The sequence below is a fragment of the Pangasianodon hypophthalmus genome, chromosome 9 (genome assembly GCF_027358585.1).
Source record: "Pangasianodon hypophthalmus isolate fPanHyp1 chromosome 9, fPanHyp1.pri, whole genome shotgun sequence".
Classification (NCBI taxonomy): domain Eukaryota; kingdom Metazoa; phylum Chordata; class Actinopteri; order Siluriformes; family Pangasiidae; genus Pangasianodon; species Pangasianodon hypophthalmus.
This window is the reverse complement of record NC_069718.1, coordinates 8,049,475-8,076,888: the sequence shown is the minus strand read 5'-3', so window position 1 is coordinate 8,076,888 and position 27,414 is coordinate 8,049,475. Positions and strand designations below refer to the sequence as shown.

Here is a 27,414-nt window from a genome sequence, read left to right as displayed (position 1 = left end):
TATGAATGGAATAGATGTAGCTGCGCATTTCCTACGCAGAGATGATCATCAGAAACGCACTCCGTCACCGAAAGTTGGTTAAAACGCTATTTTGTCCTGCGTCGCAATCCGTAGCTGAGAGAGCTGCAAACTTTCTGCGCAGGCAGAGCGCTGGAGGAAGTTATTCATCTCTAGTTTTGTGTTAATTTGCTTGACTTTCAGGTCGGGGTTTATTAAGCAGGAAAGCAAGCAGAATAATCCTGTGCTCTGCTGTAAGTGTGCAGGCTTGACGTCTTGTTCTAGCTTGAGGTTTTTGGTCCAGTCGTCTTTTCACTTGTTCAGCATCAGATCCAGTGAAGAAGAGGAATGAAGGAGCTGCAGGAGCTGCTGGAGTGAAGAATAAACCTGATTTCATGTGCTGTAAGTTTGCCAGAGATCACAGAGGGGCTCAGGATCCTGACTGAGAATTCAGCATCAGCTCTGATTTATTACAGAAAGCTGTAGTCAAGGATTGTTTTCTTTTCTTTTCTTTTCTTTTTTCCACACATGGCTAATACACAGCTAGCTTGTGTTCAATTCGGGTCAAAATTGAGCTATTATTGTTATTATTATTAAACAGATTTAAAAAGTGGTGAAATATCAATAGTTATCTGCTTTTATAAAGATCCAACACACAGGTGAATTCATTGTTATATCATTACTACATGTCTTATAGGCGTGTGACTCAGTGACACTACTTGTATCTGTATCCGGATTAAACCAATGGGCGTGGCCTAAATATGAAGTCCCGCCCCCAAAACAGTGGCCTAAATCTGAAGTCCCGCCCCCTCGAAACAGTGGCAGAACTTACCCTGTGTTTACACTAGCGATTGAGTCTCTTGTGTGTGGAGCGAGCGCTATCGATTTACTTCAGTATACAATTAATTTGCCTTTAAAATGCACTTAAAATGAAGTGTAATATTTTAATAAAGTGAAAAAAACAGTTGTTTGGTGTATGCTATGTGCCAGCTAATTGTGCTAGCTACAAACACTCTCCAGAGACAGCAATGATCTTTTCTGTTTTCTTCAAAGCTTTATTTTTCTTCGTAATGTCTTTATGCGCATTTAACGAGACATTTAATGTCTTTTATATGCATTAATAATTGTATAAGACTGGATAAGATGAAAACACAGTTTTAAATTTCAGTTCAATTAAATTTTATTTGTATAGCACAAAGGTGCTCATTACGTCGATCGCAATTGACCGGTCGATCGCAAGACAGCCACTGGTCGATGTTCTTAATAGGTCAGTGTAAAACCCCAGTGTGTGAGGGTGTGGAGGAAGACTCGGGAGACAGGCGGAATTACATTTATTTAGTCTGCGCTTTTCAGCACACTTTCAAATACTCAATACACCTGAAACAAGTCCGTCCCGGACACGCAGCTTTCACATCGTCAGGTTCAAGTTCACGCTTTGCAGCGTGTTGGTGTGTGTGTGTGTGTGTGTGTGTGTCTCACAAGCTCCGTCAGCTATATCACACTCTCTCTCTCTGTGGTTATGGCAGTTACTGAACATACAAGGAGACACAAATAGTAGACTGGCGGTAATAAGACACAGGTGACCATCATCACACGTTACCTGCAGTTCTGTAAACAAGAATATTGAGTAACAGGCATTTCAGACACAATATGGCCAAATGTTCTGTTTATTTTTGCTTTGCTAGCAGAAACAGATCCCGAAGAAGCCATGCTCTCTTTATAACACATTGGCTAGCTAGCTAGCTCACATTGATGTGTACATTCCTGTTAAAGATGCTTCTGATGTCACTTCTTTCTTTTCATCTTCATCTGATGAGCTTTCATATTTTAAGTCAAAAGTTATATTCCTGAAAAATATCCTTTGCCATGTCTGCTGATGATGTCACTAACTTTACTGTAGTAACCGTTTCGAACTAGGAAGTGGAATTTTACGTAGTGAACACAGATGAGTGGAGTGATACACACAGTGAGACGTCCCAGTGCGGTTATAGGAAAGATGCGCACTCTTGGAACGCTGCTCGACCAATCACATTAGTGAACCAGAACTAACTGTTGTATAATATCTGATAGAATATGAACTAGTGTACACAACACCGCTCTCTTTGTGGTTTCTTTAGTGTCTTTTCATTCAGCCTGGATGAACTGTATACCAGGGCATTATGTCAACTTTGGACAAAGCTTCAATCTCCAAGACGTGTACGTGTTTGCTATGAAGCACTAATTAATAAGTTGTGTTTGGTGACAGACGTACACGTGGTGAACAGGCTGATAAATTAATGAAACTGCTCATACAATTGTTGGCTGTTTAACCGTTTTGTAGGTTTTCCTGACTGACTGTAGTCCATGTGTTGTTGTGTGCAGTCTGTCAGCCACACGTTACCCCCATTTCAGAGAGAAATGACAGAAGTGCGATGCAGAAAACCGGGTGAGAAGGACGAGGCGGCGTCTGAAGTGCACCAACAGCATGAGGAAGGTAAAGTTTGGGAAATGATTATAGATATAATATAAAGTTATAGATAAATATAAGTTTGGGAAATGATTATAGATGATTATAGATATAATATAAAGTTATAGTTTTACAGATATAGGGTTTTCTTTATTTATTATTTATTCTCTAAGATTTTTTATTATTATTTTTTATTTAAGATATATTTAAGATATTTATTATTATTTTTAATTTAATATTAAGAATTATTAGTTTTGTGTTGTTTTATTTTTTTCTTTATTATTTTATTATTTATTAATATTTATTTATTTATTTATTATATTTTACTCCTTATTTATATCATTGTTTGCAATATTTAATAACAATAAAGATATTAAAATTGGATAAAATTTGAATGTAGACATTTTCACCCCAAGAGGATGAGGTGTTTAAGGTCTGAAGTTAGAAATTTAGAAATAATAGAAGCTTTTAGCTGCCAGTTTTATCATTATACACACTGTGCATCGAAATGAAATGCTGTTTGGCTCAGTTTAACCGTTATTACATGAAACAGCAGAATAAAAATGTTAAAATGATGCTCTTTTTTATGCGGTGATGTCACTGTAATCACATGATCGTTGCATTGTGTAACGTGTTAAAGGTGTTGTGAGGGATGAGGTTGGATGTGATGGTATGGGAGCAGACTCGGGCTCTGCTGTAAACGAAGGCGTGGAGAGCGGAGCAGCCGACGACACACACGTACACGCAGACTCAGACGATGCGAGAACAGACGCAGGCCAGACGGAGTCTCCCTCTCCCGCTGCAGAGGAGGAGAAGAAGGAAGAGCAGGACTCCAACTCCAACACAACGTCAGCCAAGACAACAAACAAGAGCAGCAAATGTGAGGATTTACTCTGTTTTTCGATCTTAGCGTTGCTTTGTTTTATTTGTAATTTTTGTTTGTACGCATCGTCCGAGCTGTGTGTTCATCTTAGTGCGTTTCCGTTCTGATTTTATTGTTTTGTTTTGTTAGGATTTGATTGTCTAAGCTTCAGCTGCTCTGTCCACCAGCTAAAGAGCATCTGATGTCTTTTGTACACTTTTCAGCAGGAAAACTTTTGAACACTGTGACACAATGAGTTTTTCAGAGCTCTGTTTGAAGCAGTTAGTACTGAGTAAATGAGCTGATCGTGTGTGTTTGCTAACAGGCTATAGGAAGAAGTCTGCGATTGGACCAACTGACTCATTTATTGTAATAAATATATAATAAATAAATATAAAAAAAAATCTGATTTATTACCAAAACATATCAGGCTCTGTAGTGACTGCGTTACGATAATAAACATGGCCAAGACCCAACTATTTTCATATGAAAATGCCATTTCATTTCAGTTCAGTTTTATTTGTGTAGCATGTTTCACACATTGTCACAAAGCAGCTTTACAGAAATCCGGATGTAGATTTTTAGATGCACTTTTAGGGCTGTCTATGTGGGGCAAAAGTTGAGAATCAGAATGAATCATCAGATCCACCATTTGACTAACCGCATAAACAAATTTTCTTATCTTGTATCTGCAAACTTGAGGGAAATCTTGCTTACTCATCATTAACAGCTTAAAAATACTAGAGTTATGTACATATAAAAATGGAATTCTTTGAACTATTTTTAGTCCAGTGATTATATCTTGCTCTGAAATGCTCATTGTGTCATGTTGTTTAAAATTTTCCCACTGAAAACTGCCTCAAGAAAGTGTAAAAAAAAAAAAAACAATTTATAATCTTCAAGATCCTGAAGCTAGTGGCCAGAAAAGTATACAAAACATATCAGCTGCTCTGTAGCTCATGGATGGAGCATGTGAGAATGAGACGGGAACCGGCACACAAAAGTGCGTATACGTGAAGGAGCCAATCAGATTGTAGCATTAAAGATGCTGAAGCTTGTGGCCAGAAAAGTGAGCCATGGGCGGAGCGTCTGAGGCTGAGACTAGAATAAAATTACTCGCACAAAAAGTTTAAAAGTCTAAAATAATGAATAATAACTAGCTTTATGTGGCGATTTTACAATAAAGATATTATTAGACATCTGACCAGGGGACAGAAACTTCTTCAACTTTGTCATGAAGTCCACATGCCGTGAATATGCACATTAGACACACCCCCATCCTACACACTCCACTTTCTTCCTGTGGTGAGCAATAAGCTTTTACACACACTCCTGTCATAATAATGAGTACATAATAATGCAATAAAATAAGTGTTAATCACAAATTACAGTCAAATACACACACAGCAAACACAGCGTTCTTTTACACAGTTAGGTCTGTGATCTTTTTTTTTTTTAACAAAACACAAAAAAGCTTAATAAATTTGCATTTCATGTACAAAAAAAATAAGTTTATTTTATCCTCAGAGTCTTTAGTTGCATTAGGGAGGTTAAGCACTGGTGTAAAAAATAACAAAAAAAACCAACGACTGTTTTTTTGGTGTGTGGTAAAAACATCTGTGACCTGTTTATGGTTTGATTCTCCCTGTCTCTCTCTCCCTCTCTCTCTCTCTTTCTCTCTCTCTCTCTCTCTCTCTCTGTTTTTCTCTGTATGTGTGTGTCTCTCCCTGTCTGTCTGTCTGTCTATCTCTCTCTCTTTCTCTCTCTCTCTCCCCCATCTGTCTCTCTGTATCTTTCTCCCTGTCTGTCTCTGTGTGTATCTCTCCCTGTCTATCTCTCTGTATCTCTCTCTCTGTCTGTCTCTGTGTCTCTTTACCTGTCTGTCTCTGTGTCTCTCTCCCTGTCTGTCTCTCTGTGTATCTCTCCCTGTCTGTCTCTCTGTCTCTCTCTCCCCCATCTCTCTCTCTGTGTCTCTCTCCCTGTCTGTCTCTCTGTGTATCTCTCCCTGTCTGTCTCTCTGTCTCTCTCTCCCCCATCTGTCTCTCTGTGTATCTCTCCCTGTCTGTCTCTCTCTCTGTCTCTCTCTCCCCCATCTGTCTCTCTGTGTATCTCTCCCTGTCTGTCTCTGTATCTCTCTCCCTGTCTGTCTCTGTGTCTCTCTCTCCCCCATCTGTCTCTCTGTGTATCTCTCCCTGTCTGTCTCTGTATCTCTCTCCCTGTCTGTCTCTGTGTCTCTCTCCCTATCTGTCTCTCTGTGTATCTCTCCCTGTCTGTCTCTGTATCTCTCTCCCTGTCTGTCTCTCTGTCTCTGTGTGTTTGTGTAGCTGTGATGTTTCAGAGGTTAGCGAAGCTCTTCATCGGGTGTCTGGCAGCCGTCACCTGTGGGATGATGTACGCTGTGTACCTGAGCACATACCACGAGAGGAAGTTCTGGTTCTCCACTCGCCAGGTGACGACACCACCACAGTACACACTGTTTGCAGAGAGAGAAATACAGTGTGGAGGTGACGCTCTTGTGCTTATGAGAATGGCCTGGAGTCAAATTGAGTTTGGTGATGCAGCAACAGGACGAGGGAGTGTGGAATAGTTATAGTGCTGTCACAGGAAACGTAATGGCAGAGATGCTAAAGGGTAACCACCGTTCTGTATAGTTGCACTTCTAATGTGCTACCAGCATTTTAAAACGAGAAATGATGTTCAGAGAAAACTGTTGTTGAAATATTCCAGCAGCTTCTCTGACCAGATCATTTAACCCTTGCAGTGATCTCTGAGTTGTAACCTGACACCGTAATATCAGGATGTGTAGAAATTATATTGAAATCTTTATTTTTTGGGGAAAAAAATATAGGACGTTGCCATGGAGACTGGCTGGAGAGAAAAGCTTGGAGCAGACAGTGTAAATGAAGAGCTGATTTTTGTAATCTCGTTATGATCTCATCGTGGAGGAGTTTTTGAAGCTAGCGTTACACTGTCTGATTTACAGTCCGATCCTGCTGAAGCACATAATAATCATACTTCATAAAGCAATTCTTTAGTTATGAGTCGAGATTGTGGTCAGTTTAGTGTCACTGTGACTAAAAACAGTCCATGATATAAAACCCACCAATAGTAGCACGGCGTTAGATTACGCTATGATGATGAAATGTAAATGAAACATGCTAATGGACAGAAAAATATCTTAATTACTTCACGCTCACTTTAAACAGTGTTTTTGTTTATGTGATTGTATTTTCTTCTGGAGCACCGATCACGCTGATTGATGACGTAAGCAGAGCGTAGTCATTTTCTTTAATCGCAGATCCGATCCCCAGGATCCGTATCAGGCGCATACCAGGAAAACTAGTGGATCAGATTCAAGAGAGGAAAAAAAGATCCGATTTTGTAAATGGAAAAGTTTGGAATTTGTGGTTTTTTTTTTTTTTTTTTTTTTTTGAGATGGAAATTGATTGTATTTTTTTTTGTTAGGATTGATTTTTATTTTATATATGTGCGTGTGTGTGTATATATACCGCTCCAAACTGTTCCCACAAGGTTGGGAGCATGGAATTGTCCAAAATGTTTTGGTATCCTGAAGCATTCAAAGTTCCTTTCACTGGAACTAAGGGGCCAAGCCCAACTCCTGAAAAACAACCCCACACCATAATTCCTCCTCCACCAAATTTCACACTCGGCACAATGCAGTCCGAAATGTACCGTTCTCCTGGCAACCTCCAAACCCAGACTCGTCCATCAGATTGCCAGATGGAAAAGCGTGATTCATCACTCCAGAGAACGCGTCTCCACTGCTCTAGAGTCCAGTGGCGGCGTGCTTTACACCACTGCATCCGACGCTTTGCATTGCACTTGGTGATGTGTGGCTTGGATGCAGCTGCTCGGCCATGGAAACCCATTCCATGAAGCTCTCTGCGTACTGTACTTGGGCTAATCTGAAGGTCACATGAAGTTTGGAGCTCTGTAGCAACTGACTGTGAAGAAAGTCGACGACCTCTTTGCACTATGCGCTTCAGCATCCGCTGCCCCTCTCCGTCAGTTTACGTGGCCTACCACTTCGTGGCTGAGTTGCTGTTGTTCCCAAACTCTTCCATTTTGTTATGATAAAGCTGACAGTTGACTGGAATATTTAGGAGCGAGGAAATTTCACGACTGGATTTGTTGCACAGGTGGCATCCTATGACAGTTCCACGCTGGAATTCACTGAGCTCCTGAGAGCGGCCCATTCTTTCACAAATGTTTGTAAAAACAGTCTGCATGCCTAAGTGCTTGATTTTATACACCTGTGGCCAGGCCAAGTGATTAGGACACCTGATTCTGATCATTTGGATGGGTGACCGAATACTTTTGGTAATATAGTGTACATGTGGTCATTGTGTGATGATGGACTTGTGATGTTTTTCTTTTCCTCCTCAGGAGCTGGAGAGAGAGATCACCTTCCAGGGAGGCAGTGGTCTTTATTACTACTACTACAAACACATGCTGTTCGCCTCGTCCTTTGAGAAGGGTAACACACCTCTTCTAGGATTCCATTCCCAACCCAGTATCTCAAATATGAGTCAGTACAATGGAGTGCAAAAGTTTGTACCCCTCTCGGTTTCTGGGTGGAAGAATGAAAACTGAAAAAAGAAAACCAAAACTGCAGGGCAGATTCACAGGAGACACGAAAAGTTTTTTTACAAACATGTGAAACAAATCCACATCCTGCACTGTGTCACTGTTAATGTCTTTATATTCACATAATGCTACTTTTTGTGTTACTCGTGGTAATGATAAGTGAGTGTGAAACTGAACTCGCATGAATTGTCTTGTTGGGTTTCATCACTTCATAGTAAAGGGTGTACAAACTTTTGCTTTCAGCTGTACTCTCATCTTCATGTTCATGTTCATGTCCATATCATATCCAGGTTAAGCTAGCTAGTTTCTGTAACATGTGTGAGATCTGAGAGAGGGACAGACTGAAAGAGAGGATCGGAGAGAGAGAGAGAGAGAGAGAGAGAGACGAAGAGATGTGAAGAGAGAGACAAATGGAAAATGAGACACAGGGAAAAGAGAGTGAGAGACGAACACACATGGACAGTGTCAGAGAGACAAAGAGATAGAGACAGAGAAAGAAATAAACAAGGAGTGAGAGACAGGAAAAGAGACAGAGAGCGAGAGAGACCGAGAGAGCAGTAGAGGGAGAGATAGAGATGTGAAGAGAGAGAGACAAGAAAAAGGCAGTGAGACAGAAAAAGAATTAGAAACAAACACAAAGAGACAGAGAGATAGACATAGAGCAAGCAAGAAAGAGAGAATAAGAGAGAGCAACAGGGGGGGAGAGAGATGTGAAGAGAGGGATGGAGAGTGAGACACAGGGAAAGAGAGACAAAGGGAGAAAGATACTCAGAGGTGAACACAAGACAGAGTCAGAGAGATGGAGAGAGAGAGAGAGAGAGCGAGCAGTGGGGGGGGGAGAGAGAGAGAGATGTGAAGAGAGAGATGGGGAATGAGACAGACAGACAAAGTCAGACAGAGAGACGGAGATGATGAAAGGGACAGACAGACAGGCAGAGACTGAGAGAGATAGAGAGTGAGTCAGAGAACATGATAGACAGACAGAGCAGTATACTATACTAAGTTCAAGTGTGTGTGTGTGCGCGTGTGTGTGTATATACAGGTGTGTATGAGCTGACGCGAGATAACAGGACTGTGTCTGGTCAGACCATTAATGCAGTGGAGCAGCTGTCTCTCTACCCCGAGCTCCTCAGCAGCCTGCTGTACAAACTGAGTGGCAGTCAGGTGAGATCAGACCGAGATCAGACCAAGATCAGACCGAGATCAGACTGAGATCAGACCAGAATCAAACATTCCCTAACCTGGTTTCTGTCTCTAATCCAACATGGCTTTATATAGCTTGATATTGGTTTCCTGTATGGTTTTTGAATTTGTGCATGAATAAACATTAATGTCAGCAATTTAAACAAAAAGCTATTTATTATAAAAGCAAAAAAATATTTCACCATTGACAGAGGTTTAGAGGTGTGTGTATGTGTGAGTGCATGTGTGAGTGTGTGTGAGAGAGAGAGAAAGCGAGAGAGGGAGGGGAACATGCTTTCAGTCTGACTCTCTGTGCTGCAGGACTCCATAGAGCCGGTTTATTTCTACATCGGCGTGGTGTTTGCGCTGCAGGCTGTCTATGTGACGGCTCTGTTTATCTGCAGCTGGGTGATGAGTGGCACTTGGGTGGCTGGAATGCTGGCAGTGGCCTGGTTCATCATTAACAGGTCAGACTGGCACAGGAAACACATCAATTAGCCCAAAATGTGCTCTGCCATCCTGCTGACTCTATTCTGATTCAAGCGGTCTGATATGGCAGTAATGATTTGGATTAAAACCATGACCATGTGATCTTATGGAGGTCATTTTTTATAGAGATTGTTTCCAATATTTTTTATAAACACCCATTAAAGATGAAAGGTGAGATCAATTTCAGGTCAGAATATTTTTGTAATATTTGGTGAAATAAACAAAAATAAAGAAAATAGTGACAAGTTAAAAAAAAAACCAGAAATAAAATCTTAAAAAAACAGAAATGAAACAAATGTAAAAGATACATTAAAGATGAGATCAGTTTAACACTTTTTTTGTAATAATTGGTGGAATAGAAAATAGTGACAAGCTACAAAACTAAGGCTTAAATAAAACCTAAAAAAAGAGGAATGTAACATAAATGTAACAGACACATTAAAGTTAAACGTAAAATACACATTAAAGGTGACATCTGCAATTTTAGATCAGAACAATTTTTGTAATATTCTGTGAAAAAAAATCAATAAAATGTCAGCTTAGAGGAGGAACTCTGGTCTCTGTGGAGTTCCACTCTTTGGAAACATCCAACAAGCAATCAAATTCATTTACTTCCCCTCACCTGTCAATCATGTGGTTTGCTAGTTCCAACCTCAGCGACTTGTTTGCTCTTGTTTTGGGGGCGTGGCTTAGGAGGAACACTTTAGGGAGGAGCTTGAGTTGTTTGGACTTTTTTTGGTTGTTTTTGGAGTTTCATTGACTAACTTCAGGGAAAAAAATCAGTGATTATACCTTTAAAACAAGCACAATCAAATAAAAGATTTTTTGAATTAAAAATAGCACAATGTAGTAAGAATGAGCATCAGTGTCAGGTGTGTGGTAGAGATATCCTGTGATTGATTTGATTGATTGATTGATTGATTGATTGATTGATTTTTAACGCAAGTGTGTTATCTGACTTCGATGTGAGCTCGTCACTGACCATCCCGTTTTCTCTGATTGGTTCTACTCCTCAGACCGGACACGACTAAAGTGGACTACGCCATTCCTCTGAGAGATAACTGGGCTCTCCCTTATTTCTCCTGCCAAGTAGCTGCTTTAACCGGCTTCCTGAGCAACAACATCAGCTCTGCAACCGAGGTGTGAAGGCATCAATACACACAGAATCAGACACCATCAGTACTTCACTACTTCCTGTTTTCTTAAATAAAGCATTGTGTAATATAACACACTTCTGTAAGGTTGCATTGTGTTCAGTTATGTTATTTAAGTGGTTTAGGTCTTTACAAAGTGTGCAGAGTTGTAGGTTGGGTAACTGTCATATGTGTGTGTGTGTGTGTGTGTGTGTGTGTGTGTGTGTGTGTGTGTGTGTTTTTCAGATGTTCTGTTACCTGCTAATGAGTGTGACGACGTTCACCTTCATAGTGATGTGGGAGCACAGCCACTACATACTGTTTATACAGGGACTTGTGCTCTTACTCCTGGACTGCTTTGACCTCGTACCAGCACGCAAGGTATACACACACACACACACACACACACACACACACACACACACACTTCTTTAATGCTGTATTCAATAATAACAACAGTAACAATGGATTTTTATTTATTATTCATATCACTTCAATAATGGATTGTGTGAATTTCTCTGTATGTATGTATGTGTGTGTGTGTGTGTGTCTTTTTCTCTGTTTGACAGACAGCAGACATCCATAAGGTGTATCTGAGCTCTCTGTTATTGGCCTACGTCCTGCAGTATCAGAAGCCCAGTCTGCTTTCCTGTCCCCTCCTCAGTCTGCTTGTAGCCAACATGCTGGCCAAATACCTGCAGGTACAATCATCAATACCAAAAATGACAGGAAATGATTATAGATCTCACTCCTGATTCATTTCCACCATTACAACGAGCAAACCAAGCAAGTTACAGCCTACAAAACTCCCACCATTGTATCATTGTACAGTATCACATAAAGGTTTTCATTCCAATTGAGCTCTCTGTCACATTCTTAATTATATACTGTATATATTATATATTATTATTAATTATAAGTGCATTAATTCTACATATTATTAGGCTACATGTGAACATAGTTATTGACAACATAGTATGGCAATAGCAGTGTGACTAAAGGGATTTTAGGGATTTCTTTGTATGTTGTTTATTGATTATCATGACTCTTTTTTTAAAGCAAAAAATGAAGATGGGCCCGCTGGTGGCGAGACTGATGAAGATCGTGCTGCACCTGTACTTAGTCTTCACCGCAAGCATCACCTTCAACTACCTGATTAAGGTCAGACACAGCAGCTGAAGCAGCGGTAAAGTGGATGTTGAGGGTGTATTTTAAACGACTAAAACTAAGTGAAGCAATTCCAAACACTCAGTCATGGGTTTAATCGAAAAGCATGTGCAGGATGTATTTCTGAGACACGTTGCCAGGTCTGATGCTATGAGGTAAATGCTTTGTCAGGCCATGGGTTATGTGTACACCATATACACAGTGTAATTAGGCATTGATGATGTCCAACATGTAATCAGTGCTAATACCTGAGAGGTGATCATATCAGTCATTTTGGATAGAGAATTAGAGAGTCATCAAGTCGTCAGCTTGTGAAATTACCCATTTATTCAATTCAATTCAATTCATTTTTATTTGTATAGCGCTTTTTACAAAGGTCATTGTCTCAAAGCAGCTTTACACAAACAAAAGTAAAGTGAAGTGTGTGTGTGTGCCGTCTCTGATGAGCAAGCAGGGCGACGGTGGCAAGGAAAAACTCCCTGAGATGGTGATAGGAAGAAACCTTGAGAGGAACCAGACTCAACAGAGAACCCATCCTCATATGGGTTTACACTGTAGTGTGCGTGTGTGTGAGCACAATGTGTGTTGGTGTAGTCCATGGAAAACAGCTGAAGCGTTTTCGTGGCAGTATGAAGCATTGCCGGTGGACAGGTCCAGAGTGAAGGGGGGGGGTCTGGATCACCGGCAGCTCAGGAGTGATTTATTAATTGCATTTACTTACAAATAAGAAAAATAGCAGCTTAGAAATGCAATATCTTGCATCTTTTATTTTATTATTTTAAAAAAAATTTTATAAAATGATATTGTTATGATTATGTTAAATGGAACCTAGTCCTACTGCACATTACATTATGACTGTATTGTGTTGTGAGTCAGTTAATCGATTCCCTCGATCTCATTACTGATTCTTGATTATAAAAATATCTGTAAAAACATCTTTCAGCATCTTGGTGAAAGACCTATTTATGGCAATACAGTACAATACAATACATATTACAATACGTTTTGCAATACAAGCCATGATTTTAGGTTTTGAAATCAGTATATAAAATTAAAATTTGATTTCTGGGATGCTTCAGCTGCGTACCTGGCAACCCTGTCAAACAGCGTCCTTTCTTGTCTTTAGTATTGGTTTATGTATAGCTTCTGTACATTGGAATGAAATGTCATTTTTGCATGACCATGGTGCAACACAGTACATAAGACTACATAAAGTGCAATACACAACAGTGCGAGATGAGTGCAGGACAATAAATACACTGAACAGACCAATAAATACCCAGGCCAGTAAATACACAGAACATGGGCTGTAAACTTGAAACTATTGGTAGGGTAGCAGCAATACGTTTAGTGTTCCTCACACATGCCTCTGTCCTGCCATTTTATTTATATAATGATGCATTTCGCAGTAGTAGCCATGCTTTTAGAGCTTGAAATCAGTGTATAGGGGTTGAAATGTTAAAAAGTTTGGGGTTTATTTTGGGGATTTAGTCGCTTGCCTGGCATCCCTGTAAAAAAAGGCAGTGGATGGTATGATTGAGTTTTTCCTTGAACATGTTCACGCGACTGCTTCTACAAACTGCAAGCGGTCACAAAAATGAACCCAGGACACTGTTCAGGGATGTATGCAGCCATATTTGGATTAATCACAGACATGGAGCTTACAAAGTTTTCCTCTTTTAGATCATTTACTTCTCTTTCCTTTTCTAGAGAATCTTTCCAGTCAATCAGAGTGACTTCATACTGAAATTCCTGGAGGTCAGGTTCGGACTAAACTCGACAACGTGAGTGCAAAGCTCCTGACTCTCTTATTTCTTAACTAAATGGTGCTTTATTGTAATTAGTAGAGTGTGTTCTGCTTGTTGTTTGTGTGTGTGTGTTTTTTAGAGAGTTTATACCAAACCTACTGATGTGTGAGGATGGTTTCCAGGCTCCGGGACAGGACTTCTTCCTGCGCCTCACACACGCCTCTGTCCTGCCTTTCTATTTGCTCGTGCTGCTCGTCTGCGTGCTGTCAGTCATGCAGACCATCTACAGGAGACTCAGGTCTACTCAGTGCATGAAGCTTAAATTCACACACCCTCGCATATTAAACGTGTGATTAACCTGCAACACACTTGTAGTGTATTCTATGGAGAGGTATAGAGGAGTGTATTCTATAAAACGTATAACATCTCGTTCTTTAGTAAATAAAAACATTGCTAGTCACTGATTGCTTTCCGATAATAACAAACAGGGTCCATCATGTTTTAATCCTTAATTAATTTGCATATGGAGCATAAAGGATATAAACCAATTGAGCCAGTGTCAGGTTTTAGATATGACCGCAATGAAGGCTGTGTGTTAGGAAAACAAAACAAAACAAAAAGGAATCACAAACTGTGTAGGCTACACTACTTAGATTAAAGATTTTTTTAATATGCACCCTTTAATAAATAGAGCACAGAAATTGCACATTGCTGTGAATGAGGTTTGTGAACGTGTGCTGTCGTGTATACAGCGGGGATCGAGCGACAGGCAGCGTGCGGATGGAGGACGGGCGGATTGGAGAGCGGCCGGAGGTGATCTACCACGTGTTCCACACGCTGCTGTTCGGAGCTCTCTCCATGCTGTTTCAGGGGTATTTACACATCATTAGTACTATTCATTGATACTAATTAGCTACCTGAGCTCTCTGCTGCTCAGTGCTACAATAATAAAACACACAACTTGAAGGCCTGTGTGATTCTCCCTTTCCTTTTTCTGAGCATATCTGGGCCAGTCACACTTATGTTCATTCACATCCATTATACATTCCATGCAAAACTCCTACACAGAGCAATGTTCCTGAATGGTGATCAATTATTTATCAGTTGTTAATGGCATGGGTCTCGTCATGAGTCAAGCCTGAGGATTCGGTCAAGCAGCACACTGAAATAAAAATCTGTTTATAGCTCAGTATACCCTTATTATTCATAATATTTTTAACAGCGCTAAGTGATGTAGTTGATCTTAGTTTAGTCTACAAATCTTATCAGGCTTTATTAATTCAAAGTGTCTTTTTTTTAAATGCTATAGGGCATCTTTATTAATTGTTAGTGCCACATTCTTTTTTTTTTAACCTTTGGTCCTGCTTGCTTTCTACTTTCTACTTTTTTTTAATCATCCGTTTGAAGACGCAACACGCCACCCTGCTAATTTTATTAATTTCAGTCTTTAGGAACCATTTAAGATGCATGAGAACGGGTGCATTTTAATTGGGTCATAATGGGCAGTACAAAGTTTAATTTCATCCCAGTTAGAATTCACCTCATTTACTTATAACAAAATCTGAATATTAGTGTTGATTTAAGTTTGGCATGACCTTTGCTTGCTTATCTCTGTGTTTGATCATTTTGCTTCTTCCCCACTGCAGGATGAAGTATCTTTGGACCCCGTATGTGTGTATGTTCACTGCGTTTGGTGTGTGTTCACCGGAGCTGTGGATGACTGTGTTCAGATGGGTCAGACTCAAGTCTGTCCATCCTGTAGTGCTGGTGAGTGGATGGATGGATGGATGGATGGATGGGTGGGTGGGTGGAAGGTGGATAAATATATATAGGTGGTTAGATGCATGGTTGGAAGGGTGGGTGGATGATTGTTGGTTGGTCTGATGGTTGGATGCATGGTTGGATAGTTGCATGGATGGATGGAGGGCTGAACTGATAGGTGGCTGGATAGATAGTTGGCTAATTGACTAAGTGGAAGGATGGAGTGATGCTTAGATGCATTGTTAGATAGTTGTATGCATGGCTGGGTGGATGGTTTTGTGGGTGGTTAGGTGTACGGTTGGTTGGGTGCATGATAATTGGATGGATAGACGGCTGACTCAGATGTATGGTTGGGTAAATGTGGAGATGGTTGGATGGTAGGTTTGGGTGGATGGATATATGGATAGATGGATGGTTGTATGGATAATTGTATGGATAATTGTTGGGAAAATTTGTAGATGGTTGGATGGAAGGTTTGGGTGAGTGAATATATGGATGGACGATTGTATGGATGGATGAGATTTGGGTGGGTAGATTTGGTGGGTCTATGGGTGTGTATAGATGGTTGACTAGTTGAGGGTTGGATGGATAGATGGTTGTGAAGGTAATTATCTTTGATGGATGGAGATATGTATGATTAGGTAGATGTTTTGGTTAATGAATTGGCTGATGGATGGATGGACGACTGAAATGTATGGATTCATTGGTGCTTGTCTGGATAATTCTATGTATAGATGAGACTTTGGTAGGTGGTTTTATGGATTGATGGATTGATGGATGAATAGATGGGTAGATAATGGTTGGGTGGCTAGATGGCTGAGATGGATGGATGAATGGATGAATAGATGAATGGATGCTTGTTACTGATGGTCAGTTTTCTATCTTCCATTAGGCACTAATCCTGAGCACTGCAGTACCGACCATCATTGGCTTCAGCTTATGGAGAGAGGTGAGGTTGTGTCTTATTGATCTGCACTAAATGTGGAGTTACAACATTCAGAATCAGGAACTGCTTCACTGTTCACAGATGTTAGAATATGATAAAGCTCTTACATGATGTTAGAGTATTATAAATAAAGCTCTCTGAACACTAGTTTAGCTTTAGATGGATGGTCGGATGGATGGCTCTACTTTATTAATCCCTGATGGGAAATAAAACTGAAGTTTTTATGTGTGTTTGTGTAAAAGTGCTATTTTTTTCTTGCAGTATTTCCCACGTGTGCTGTCAGAGCTTACAGAGGTGCAAGAGTTTTATGATCCTGATACAGTGGAGCTCATGAACTGGATTAGGTGAGTGTTAATAACCACTTATCCTGTTTTATTACAGCTCTTATTGGGCAAGTGTGTGAGAGAAAACTAGGGGAATAAGCCAGGCCAAATGACTATCGAGTGTTGAAAGCACGACTGAGACTCGAATAGCAGCATCATACCACCATGAGGATGATTTTCCTATAACAGCATGCTCAGCTGTGTTTCAATCCTGATTGAAGGTGTTGATTAATTTTCTATAACAGCAGCTCAAAGGGTAGTGCAGATGCAAGGTTTATATTAATGAGCTCGTTCTGAAAAGGTGTTTTCTTCTTCTTCTTCAAAAAAAAAAAGACATTTGTGGTGGATGCTTCATGTAAATGGATTTTAAAAATGTGTGTAATGGTTGATATGGTGAAGTTTTCTTTGAGGAGACATTTTATTTAGCTTTTATGGAAGGTGTCTCTATTGTCAGAACTCTGTAACAGTCAGAGCTAAATCTAGAGATAAGTAGATGATTCTGAGAAAATAGTTATAAATATAGGTCTCTCTGTCTCTCTCTCTCTTTCTCTCTCGCTCGCTTTTTCTGTTAGGAGTCAGGCTCCGCTCTCGGCTGTGTTTGCTGCGAGTCCTGCGCTGTCAGGAACAGTGAAGGTGTGCACAGGATGGCCAGTCACCAGTCTCCCAATCTACGCAGACCTCAGCCTGCTACAGAGGACCGAAAGTGTAAATACTTCTCCTTCTCTCTCTCTCTCTGTGTGTTTGTGTGTGTGTGTGTGTGTGTGTGTGTGTGTGTGTGTGTGTGTGTGTGTGTGTAGTGTTGTATGTGTGTTGGTGTTTCTCCCTGTCATATTTCCATCTGCTGACTCAGGAGGCATTTAACAAGCCTTCGCTTGAGTGTCACATGGGCTAGTATTCATGGAGCATTTCCTTGTAGGAAAGCTCATCTACAGTCTGACTCTATGAATAAAGGTCAGGGTTGAGAGAGGCGCACACACACACACACACACACACACACACACACAGAGTTGTAAAGCACCACCAAATAGGAGGGCTGTTTTTAGATCAGCGCAGGGTTGCCTGAACATGCACAAACATTGAAATTAAATCAACCCTTATTCTTTTGTTAAAATGAGACTGAACACAAAGGGAATTGTAGAATTAAGACATGAAAGCAGATTTCAGACTGAAATGCACAGAATTATAAGGGAGATTATCACAAAATTTCTGAACACATTAAACATATTAGAGGTTTTCTTAGCAAATGCTATTCTTTGTGGAAATTGTGTTGTTTTTGTCTTTGTGAGGAGCTCGTGTGTAACGCAAGTCATCTAGCTGCATGTGTAAAAATTGGATTAGTGTTTAGTGTGAAAGAGAGAGTGAAAGAGGGTGTGGGTAGAACAGTTTGTAAGCGGTGATGGCATTTGGTTTGACTGATGCCATTTTGGGAAGGTTGATCTTATCAATAGTTTCCTAGCAGCTGGATTGCTGATGATCAACTCTCATTGGATAAAGGTTAGGCATCAAAATTGTTAACAAGCTGAATATTATGACAGACACTTTGAAAAGTTTGCCCATTTTTTTCCCTTGTGTGTGCATTATGTGGTGTGTGATTTGTTGCAGACGTATCAGGTGTACGCCATGCGCTCTGCCGAGGACATCTATAAGCTGCTGACAGCTCAGAAGTCAAGTTACGTCATCATCGAAGAGGAGCTGTGTAACGAGATGAGTCCTGTCAGAGGCTGCAGGATCAAAGACCTGCTCGACTACGCAAATGGCCATGTGCGTCAAATTACACGCGTACACCACACACATAAGGTCACCTTCTACATGTGTACATACTGAATAATTAATTGCTTGACATAATCATTCCACAAAAAAAGACATCCAAATTTTATGAATAAAACACTTTAACTCTACCCTAATAAACTGATGTTGCATTTGTAATATTGAAGCCTCTTATACTTTATGACACATGACTGCTTGTGATGCGTTCAACACTAACTCAGATTTTCCACTGAGATTTTTAGCTTCTTTTTAGCCACTGTGGCTTTTTACACTCACTTGAATGATCTTAATAATAAAGGACTTAGTGACCCCTCCGAATGGACTTAATAAGAATAAAAGAAAAAAGTTTCAGGTGCATGGGCTGTTTTGTCCTGGAAGCCTTTCTTACAGATCTTTTAAAAAAAAATTTATTGTGTGTTATTTCCCTGTTCTCCGCTAGGTGGTGTATGACAACGGGGAAATGTACACTTTCTCCAAGCATGGGCGATTCTGTCACGAGATCAAAATGAACTACTCTCCATACACCAACTACTTCACGCGAGTGTTCTGGAACCGCTCGTACCACGTCTACAAAGTCAACTCAGTCATCTCCTTCCAGTACTGACATCTGCTGAATTCACTCCATCATCTCCTCCAATACTGATGAATACAGAGTCAACTCCATCATCTCCTCCAATACTGATGAATACAGAGTCAACTCCATCATCTCCTCCAATACCAATGTCTCCGCAGTCAACTCCATCATCCCCTCCCTGCTGACAGCTGCCAAATCAGTTCAGTCCCATCTCAATACCAATGTCTATAGAGTTCACTTCGTCATTCTCTTCCAATTCTGTTGTCTACAGTGTCAACAAAGGTCTCTCCTTCTAGTTCCCACAGATACCAAATCAAATCAGCCATCCCCTTTCAATACTGACAGGAATCAAATCAACCCCGTCATCCCCTTTCAATACCAATTCCTACAGTCAACTCCGTCACCCCCTTTCAATACCAATTCCTACAGTCAACTCCGTCACCCCCTTTCAATACCAATTCCTACAGTCAACCCCATCACCCCCTTTCAATACCAATGTCTGCACAGTCAACTCCGTCATCCCCTTTCAATACCAATTCCTACAGTCAACTCCGTCATCCCCTTTCAATACCAATGTCTACACACTCAACTCCCATTTCAATACTGAGAGATACCAAGTCAACCCTGTTAATGAATTCATTACCGATGTATAGAGTCAATTCCATCATCCCTTTCCAATACTGATGCCTGCCCCTGCACCAGTCTGTCTTTCTTTTTTTTTTTGCCTTCTCCATCACTCCTCAACTAGCTCTGTGTTACTGATCGTCTGAAATAACATACTATGGAACTAGAAATCCTATGAGACATTGGAGAATGGATTTTAAAATGGTTCTTTTATCACATTGCAGTTATGCACAATGACATTTAATACTGCATAGTGTGTGAATGTATACTCACTGTCTACTTTAAAAGGACTGCCTGTATACCTAATCATTTATGCAGTTATCCAATCAGCCAATCATGTGGCAGCAACACAATGCATAAAATCATGCAGATACAGGTCAAGAGCTTCAGTTACTGTTCACATCAAACATCAGAATGGGTGGAAAAGTGATCTCTGTGACCTTAACTGTGGCATGGTTGTTGGTACCAGATGGGATGGTCTGAGTATTTCAGAAATCTCCTGGGATTTTCACTGGGATTTTTGGATATCTGCAAAACTAAGCAGGTGTACAGGTGTTCCTGTTAAAGTGGATGGTGAGTGTATGTCGTGTGTGTGTGTGTGTGTGTGTTTCACAGATCTGTTCAGGGTTCCAGTCACAGGACCTGTTCAGCATCTGTAGTGCTGCCTCTGAGCTTTCTGTGGTGAATGCACAGCCCTGTGGTGGCGGTGTTTGAAAGCTTTTTGCTGCTGTCAGGTTATGAAAAGACCTTCCAGAAAGACGGCCCACCAGTGGGAGTGGTGGGGGGGCTGTGGTCGGCGAGGGAATCACGGGTAGTGCAGGCTGGCTCTGTGACTGCCTAAAAGTAGAATTTGAATAATCTTTTCTTGTTTAAACACTGTATCATGTCTCACATATGACTTGGAGAGAGAAGGGACTTTCTGAGCTATTGTTATGGTTGATAATGTTGTCAAATGTAAGGGAACACTCATACATTAACCAGAGACCACTTTCAGGTTTTTTTCCTTCTTGTTCTTTCTGCTGTACAGCTTTGTTCAGCATCTCAAGACAATGCATTATGACCATGCAGACCTTTTCCTGCCGAAGTGCAAATAAGCTTTATTTGCGTAGTACCTTCAGGTGAAGATCCGTCCTTCTGAGATGCACCCAAATGATCTGATGTATGAAATTTACTTAATGGAAGTCTAATGGCACTTCCTTTGATAAACATTTAAAAATAGTGAGGCGGCTCATTGGTTAAGGCTCTGGGCTGCCATGTCCGTGTTAAGCCATTGAGGAAGTCCCTTAACCTTAAAAAAAAATCTTTGAAATGAAAAAAGTCAGTATAAATGTGACCAAACAATGCAAATTCAAAGCTTCGATCATTACATTACACATTAACAATAAAGAACAATTTAGTGTTGTTGCATAAAAGTAGTCCAATCTCAGAAAGGATGAATTATACCGATTCGTTTGCAAACATCTTGAAGAATTCTTTTACATTTTTACAAAAACGTTAAAAAAAAAAAAAAAAAAAGTTTATCTTAAATGTGTATCGACTCCCCATCATCTGCCATTAGGCTTCCTTTCTAAGTGAATTTGTAGTAAATGTTTTTTTTTTTTATTTTAAATTGTCTGCTACAGATGTACAGTGGTAAATGGAGAAATGGAGAGATAGTAACAGTAGTAGTTCTTTAAAGCAGCCAACGTTTCAATGCAATATATTTAAGAGGCGTTTCAATGTGAAATGATGCAATACAGTGTGATTTTCTAACAACAGCAAAAAAAAGTTTTGGAAAACTCTATGCTTGTTGGGAAAATCATTGAGAATAGAATACTGCGCCTGTCTTGCCATGGGCTTACAAGAAAAACAAATAGTTCCCAGTTGTTACCATTGCATTTAGTTGGTATCTCCTGAGAATGTTTGCCCAATACACTCAGTTGAATTGATTGAACGGACAGGAATGTGAACGCTGGTGTTTCTGTAATGAATGAAATAATCATAGTAATGATGAAGCTGGTGAATAGCTGATAGAGAATTGCACATCTGCAGCGGCGTTATGTAGTGATGAATATGGAAATGAGTCACGACAGCTTGGATTAATGAGCTTTCATGACACCTTTTTATCACTGTGTTTTATTTCTGTGCTTTTTTAAACTTTCCCTCACCTGTTCTCTTATTTCATTCTTTTTTATTTGTATTTTAATATTGCATATAAGTCTAAGTAAATGATTTGGCATGTTTGTAATCAGCAGTAATGTAACACCAGTCTATGCAGATGATGAAACTAGGTAAGTTATCTCATGTATAATGTATTGTTTGTGCCTTTTTCGTTTTCTTTGTTCCCATGTTAGTCTAGTTTCATGCTTCGTATGTTTGGACTGCATTTGCCTTCCACACTCATCCTCAGAACATGTGATTGTATTGTAAGAGTCCGGCTGGTGTTCACTGGGAAAAGTGCTTCGTTGCAATTACATACACTCCTGCTGCTGCTGGTGGTAAAATGCTTTCCTCATCCTGCGTGATCATGTGATATTTTGTTGTGAACTGTACATGGTCCTATAAAAGCGAGTATACACATCAGTAGATTGAAGCTGATGCTCTGACTCATCTGTCTTATACTGTACAATATGAAATGATCTGATTCTGTTCAATACAGTCTTTGTATTCTTCTGTACTCCTGTCATCTATTTTATTTTACCTTACACCACAATGCTGTTGACTTCTCGCATCTGATTGGTCAGAATATTTCGGTTGAATTATCTATAACAGCAGCTCTGACAGTCATGCTGGCTACACGTCAAGTCACAGGTTTATATAAATGATGCTCGTTTTGATGCGTTATTGTTTCTGTAGTAACAAGGGGCTTGTATGGCGGATGATCGACGTAATCTAAAGCTAATATTAAATAGATTACAGCAAACTGTTTTGTTAACAAAAAAAAAAAAACACATAAACATTGATATGGTGAAGGTTTCTGTATGGAGATGTTTATTTAAAATTAAGGAAGGAGTCTCCAGTGTCAGAACTTTGTAATAGTGAGATTTCCATTCAGGATATAGGAGTTTAAAGTTCCACAACATTTAATTGTAGCTTTAAACGGTTAAAAAGCAAAAATGTTCATAAATAAATTAAAAAATTATAATCATTGGCACATTTCTGTGGTGTAAGAAGAGTAAAACACTTTGGGGTGTGGTGTTATAGGAAAATAATCCACTTCCACTTGGTAATTACACCACCCCATTGTGGATTATTTTCTAACACCAGCACACCCCAAAGTGTTTTATTCAGTACTTATTACCATAACACAGGAAAAAATGAGAGCGAGATTTGTTGCTCTGAATCGTCTTTCAGTCATCAAAGCCTCGATACTGCCAGATTTGCCCAGAATAAACCCCCCCCCATGCTTTCGGATTACTCTCACAAATCAGTAATCTCAACTCACAAAGAACTGTAACTTCAAACAAACATGGTGGACAACAGCCGGATGTGGCTACACAAAGATGTGGCTGTTTGTTGCCATAACTCCAGAAGTCTGACTTCTATCTCTTTCGTGTCACTTCACTTTTACATGCTTTTGACTTCTTTCATAAATACTGATGATGATGATGATGATGATGATGATAGTTCTCATTGGTTATCAGACTTTTATTACTGTTTTACATGTAACAGTCTGAGTTCTCCATCGCACTACAGGGACAACAATTATCCTCTAGTGTGGCCCAGGCATAGGTTGGGTTGTAAGAATCTTTGGCTCAAGGGATTTTTTTACTACAGGATTCTGTTCACATTAGTAAATCTCATTCATATTGATATTACGTCCCTGGTTTTTGTTGTTCTCCCCATGTCCATAGGGGTTTCGTCTGGGTTCTCTTGTTTCCTTCCATCTCCCAAAAACATGCCAGTAGGTGGATTGTCTAAAGTAAGTTTGAATGTGTGTGTGTGTGTGTGTGTGTGTTGTGCGCAATGTTCTGGTGTCCCATTGAAGGTTTATTCCTGCTTTGAGCCCAGTGTTACCAGGATAGACCCTTTATCACAGAGGAGATCTATTAAAAAAAAAAGAAGTAAAAATCTATTTGAATTACTGTCCAAGGATGAACTTGTGTTCATGTATCATTAAACCTAGTGAGTCTTTTCATATGGTGCAACCAAAGTCCATATGAAGCATAAGCACTAATGAAAAATGTGAGTGTGAGCTCACGCAGGAACAAAACACTAATCTGCAGTAACGATTTTAATCACAAGGAGGCTCCCTATTACCTTAAACCTTAAAAACATCCCTGATCTCTGTAACTTCAACACATGTCCCATTATTGGCTGTAATGAATGCTTTTTACTTTTAAAAAAATCTGTGTATGTTGACATACTGTATGTATCAACTGACATATTACAAGTTTGGCACCAGTAAAAAGCATAGCATGGCTTAATTTACAACAATCCACAAAGTATTCCACATTCTAGGAGGAACCTGGAGATTAAGGAATGCAGACTGAAAGATCTGAAATGCCATGATGATGTAAAATCTGAACATTATCACAACCAGGTGAAGAAGAAGAAGAGAGCCAGAGATTATTGTCCCTGCTGATTTCCAGCTCATCTGTGTGTCCTGCTTTGACAGCGGACCTATCAGCCTCCAGCAGGAAATTGAATTAATCAGCTGTCATGTGCAGCAGATCCTTGAACCCCGGCCCATTATCTGAGGGAGGACAAAATATGGGCATAATTATGCTGCTTCTTTCAGAATAAAATAATTGGCATGTCATAACCAAATGGCTGGTAGGAACAGTGAAAATAAAAAACGCAGCATGCTTCAGGCGAAAATCATTTTTCTCCATAACCAATAATTCCATACATATATTAAAAATACATGTCTTGCTTCTACACACATAAGTGCAGAAACAGCAACTACGGCAACTTGCTTAGGCTCTGTTGTTTTCTGAGGTACAAAATTGTACAGTTGTGTCAATCTGTAATATAAAATCGTATAGTGTCCTCTAGGCGTAATCCAGCAAATCAGCATGCAGCATCTACTAAAGCAGCCAAATGGGCTTCATAATCCCCCACTCTGGCCAATCAGCATGCAGCATCCACTTAATAAACCAACTGGGAATTATACTCCCCTAATGCAGCCAACCAATCAAAAAGCAGTGCCCACTAAATAAACCAACTGGGTGTCATAATCCCCTAATCTAGCCAATCAGCATGAAGCATCCACAAAAGCAGACAAATGGGAGTCATAATCCCTTAATCCATCCAATCAGCACAGAGCATCTACTAAAGCAGACAACTGAGTTTCATAATCCATTAATCCAGCCAATCAACAAGCAGTATCTACTAAATAAACCAATTGGGTGTCATAATCCCCTAATCCAGCCAATCAGCATGGAGCATCCACCAAAGCAGACAAATGATTGTCATAATCCCTTAATCCAGCCAATCAGCATGGAGCATCCACCAAAGCAGACAAATGGTTGTCATAATCCCTTAATCCAGACAATCAGCATGGAACATCCACAAAAGCAGCCAAATGGGCTTCATAATCCCCTAATCCAGCCAAACAACAAGCAGTGTCCACTAAATAAACCAACTGGGTGTCATAATCCGCTAATCCAGCCAATCAGCACAGACCATCCACCAAAGCAGCCAACTGGGCTTCATAATCCCCTAATCCAGCCAATTCACATGCAGCATCCACTAAAGCAGACAAATGGGTGTCATAATCCCTTAATCAAGCCAGTCATCAAGGAGAACCCACTAAAGCAGTCAACTGGGCTTCATAATTGCCTAGTCCAGCCTATTAGTACACAGCATCTACTAAATAAACCAACTAGGCTTCATAATCCCCTAATCCAGCCAATCAGATGAAGAAACCTATCCACTGCAGCATAAAAGGGGTGCTTGTAGGGCTTATGGCTACCTGTGATACCACTTCTGACTCCGCTTCAAAATCACAACTGGTAATGAACTATATATTAATAGAAAAAGGTCACTTTATTAGACACAGTTTCCTTGTTTGTCACCTTGTAGGTGTACAGTTAGAGGCTGAAGTTCATCTTTTCCCATGCACAGTGTGTTCAACATCCTCTGTTCACAAGTGTTAGCTGGACATATTTGGTTGGTGCCCTGTTTCTCAACCAAGCAGTGACCCTGAGGTGATACACTCACCACACACACTGTGAATAGCAACAGATGGGCTAAACTCGATAATTGCAACTGGTGACAAGTCCCATATTTCAACTCTGTAATTCATTCATTATTCATCATGCATTATTAATTGTTATATTATTGTGCACAATACACGTTATGCACACTAATTCACACAGGAAATATAATTAACAGCTAACACTTCTGTAAAGTGGGTGATATTGATAATGGGTTTGGTGGAATCAAAGGTCATGGTGTTTTGTTTTTTCTGACAAATTTCAGGGAAGCTACCACACAGCATTAAAATGTAAGCACTATTTTACAAAACACAACATCCTCCTTCCTGTTCCTGACTGTAACAAAATGCTAACACTGGAGACTCCTTACAGAAAACATCACCATATTAAAGATTTTTCTTTTGAAATTTTTAAAATCTTTTTATTTTGTCTTAAATTATATCCACCACACTTCCTTGTGAATGAGCTGTTGCTATAAAAACACTAATGTATTTGAATGTATTTAGTATAAGTCTGTGATTTGTGTTAGAGCCGGAACTACTGTCAGAATTGAGAATTCAACAGCATTGTCGTTAATTATACTTCCACAAACTCTTCCGTGTTCTTGCTAGTGCTGCTTCTGGGCTTCCTGTACTTTTACTACACTCACAACGGCAATGTACAGACTGCCCCAAAAGTCTCCATCCATAGGGAACTATGTACGCCAGCACCACGTCGGTTGTGTCTTCATCAGTGGACGTTCATGGACGTCCACTTCTCAGTTAGTCCACAACACTTCCAGTCTTTCTGAATTTGTTAATAAGTTTGGCAACAGTGTCATGTGTGATGTGCTTTATATATATATATATATATATATATATATATATATATATATATATATATATATATATAACAATTATGAAAAATTTTGGAAGACATTTTGCTAAAAAGTGTTAATTTCCCCTGTATGTATGGAGACTTTTGGGACACTCTGTATTTTACAGTCGAATACAGAATGTAAGAATACTTGCAAAGCCTCTTCTAGCAAGCTGGAGAAAGACTTCAAACTGTATGCTTTGTCACACATACACAACCACAAAGGTAAGAAAATATCTATTGACAGAAATGAACACCCAATTAGTATTAGCCTGGACTGCAAAATACTGTAGCTTGTGCTTTTGCTAATTCTGTGTCCTCAGTTGGAAATGGATACTGACCATGATACTGTATGTATATGTATGTATGCATGTATGTTTCTAGGCACATAAATTATTATGTGATATTGACAATTCCTTGAAAATTTATCAGATCAGACTGTCTTTTTTTTTTTTAACCACAATAACCCACGTGCTATAAAGGTAAATATTGTTAACGCATGTTAGCCATGTTATCAGCATGTACAGGTACTAACATGTTTTCTAATTGACTAAGTGATAGTATGTTTACAAGTTTAACAATAATAATAATGATAATAATAATTTATTACAGTGATTAAAAAAATACAGTTACTAGCCATCGTCTCATGAGATCACTCAGGACAGGGAAGCTTTGGACGTTAACTCATTAACTCTCCTGCACTATGATTATGGCCTTGCGCGATGGACGGATGAATGCATGGCCACATGAAGCCTCCGTGTTGAGTGTATATGTGATAACGAGCACTATATA

The 27,414-nt window shown here is 39.7% G+C and overlaps 1 protein-coding gene across 1 annotated transcript; it reads left to right on the top strand.

Annotated features, from left to right (window-relative positions):
- Positions 1–110: 110 nt before the first annotated feature.
- Positions 111–22,283, top strand: LOC113529729 (probable C-mannosyltransferase DPY19L4). The gene is made up of 20 exons (XM_034307516.2): positions 111–399; positions 2,359–2,470; positions 3,084–3,323; positions 5,630–5,754; positions 7,713–7,803; positions 8,956–9,077; positions 9,417–9,562; positions 10,601–10,724; positions 10,964–11,098; positions 11,287–11,418; positions 11,777–11,878; positions 13,595–13,668; positions 13,772–13,930; positions 14,385–14,504; positions 15,279–15,399; positions 16,286–16,342; positions 16,601–16,683; positions 17,235–17,367; positions 18,265–18,423; positions 18,869–22,283. Exons 2-20 carry the CDS (start codon positions 2,395–2,397, stop codon positions 19,031–19,033), a joined length of 2,364 nt encoding a protein of 787 aa, XP_034163407.2. The 5' UTR covers positions 111–399; positions 2,359–2,394; the 3' UTR covers positions 19,034–22,283.
- The last annotated feature ends 5,131 nt before the right edge of the window (positions 22,284–27,414 follow it).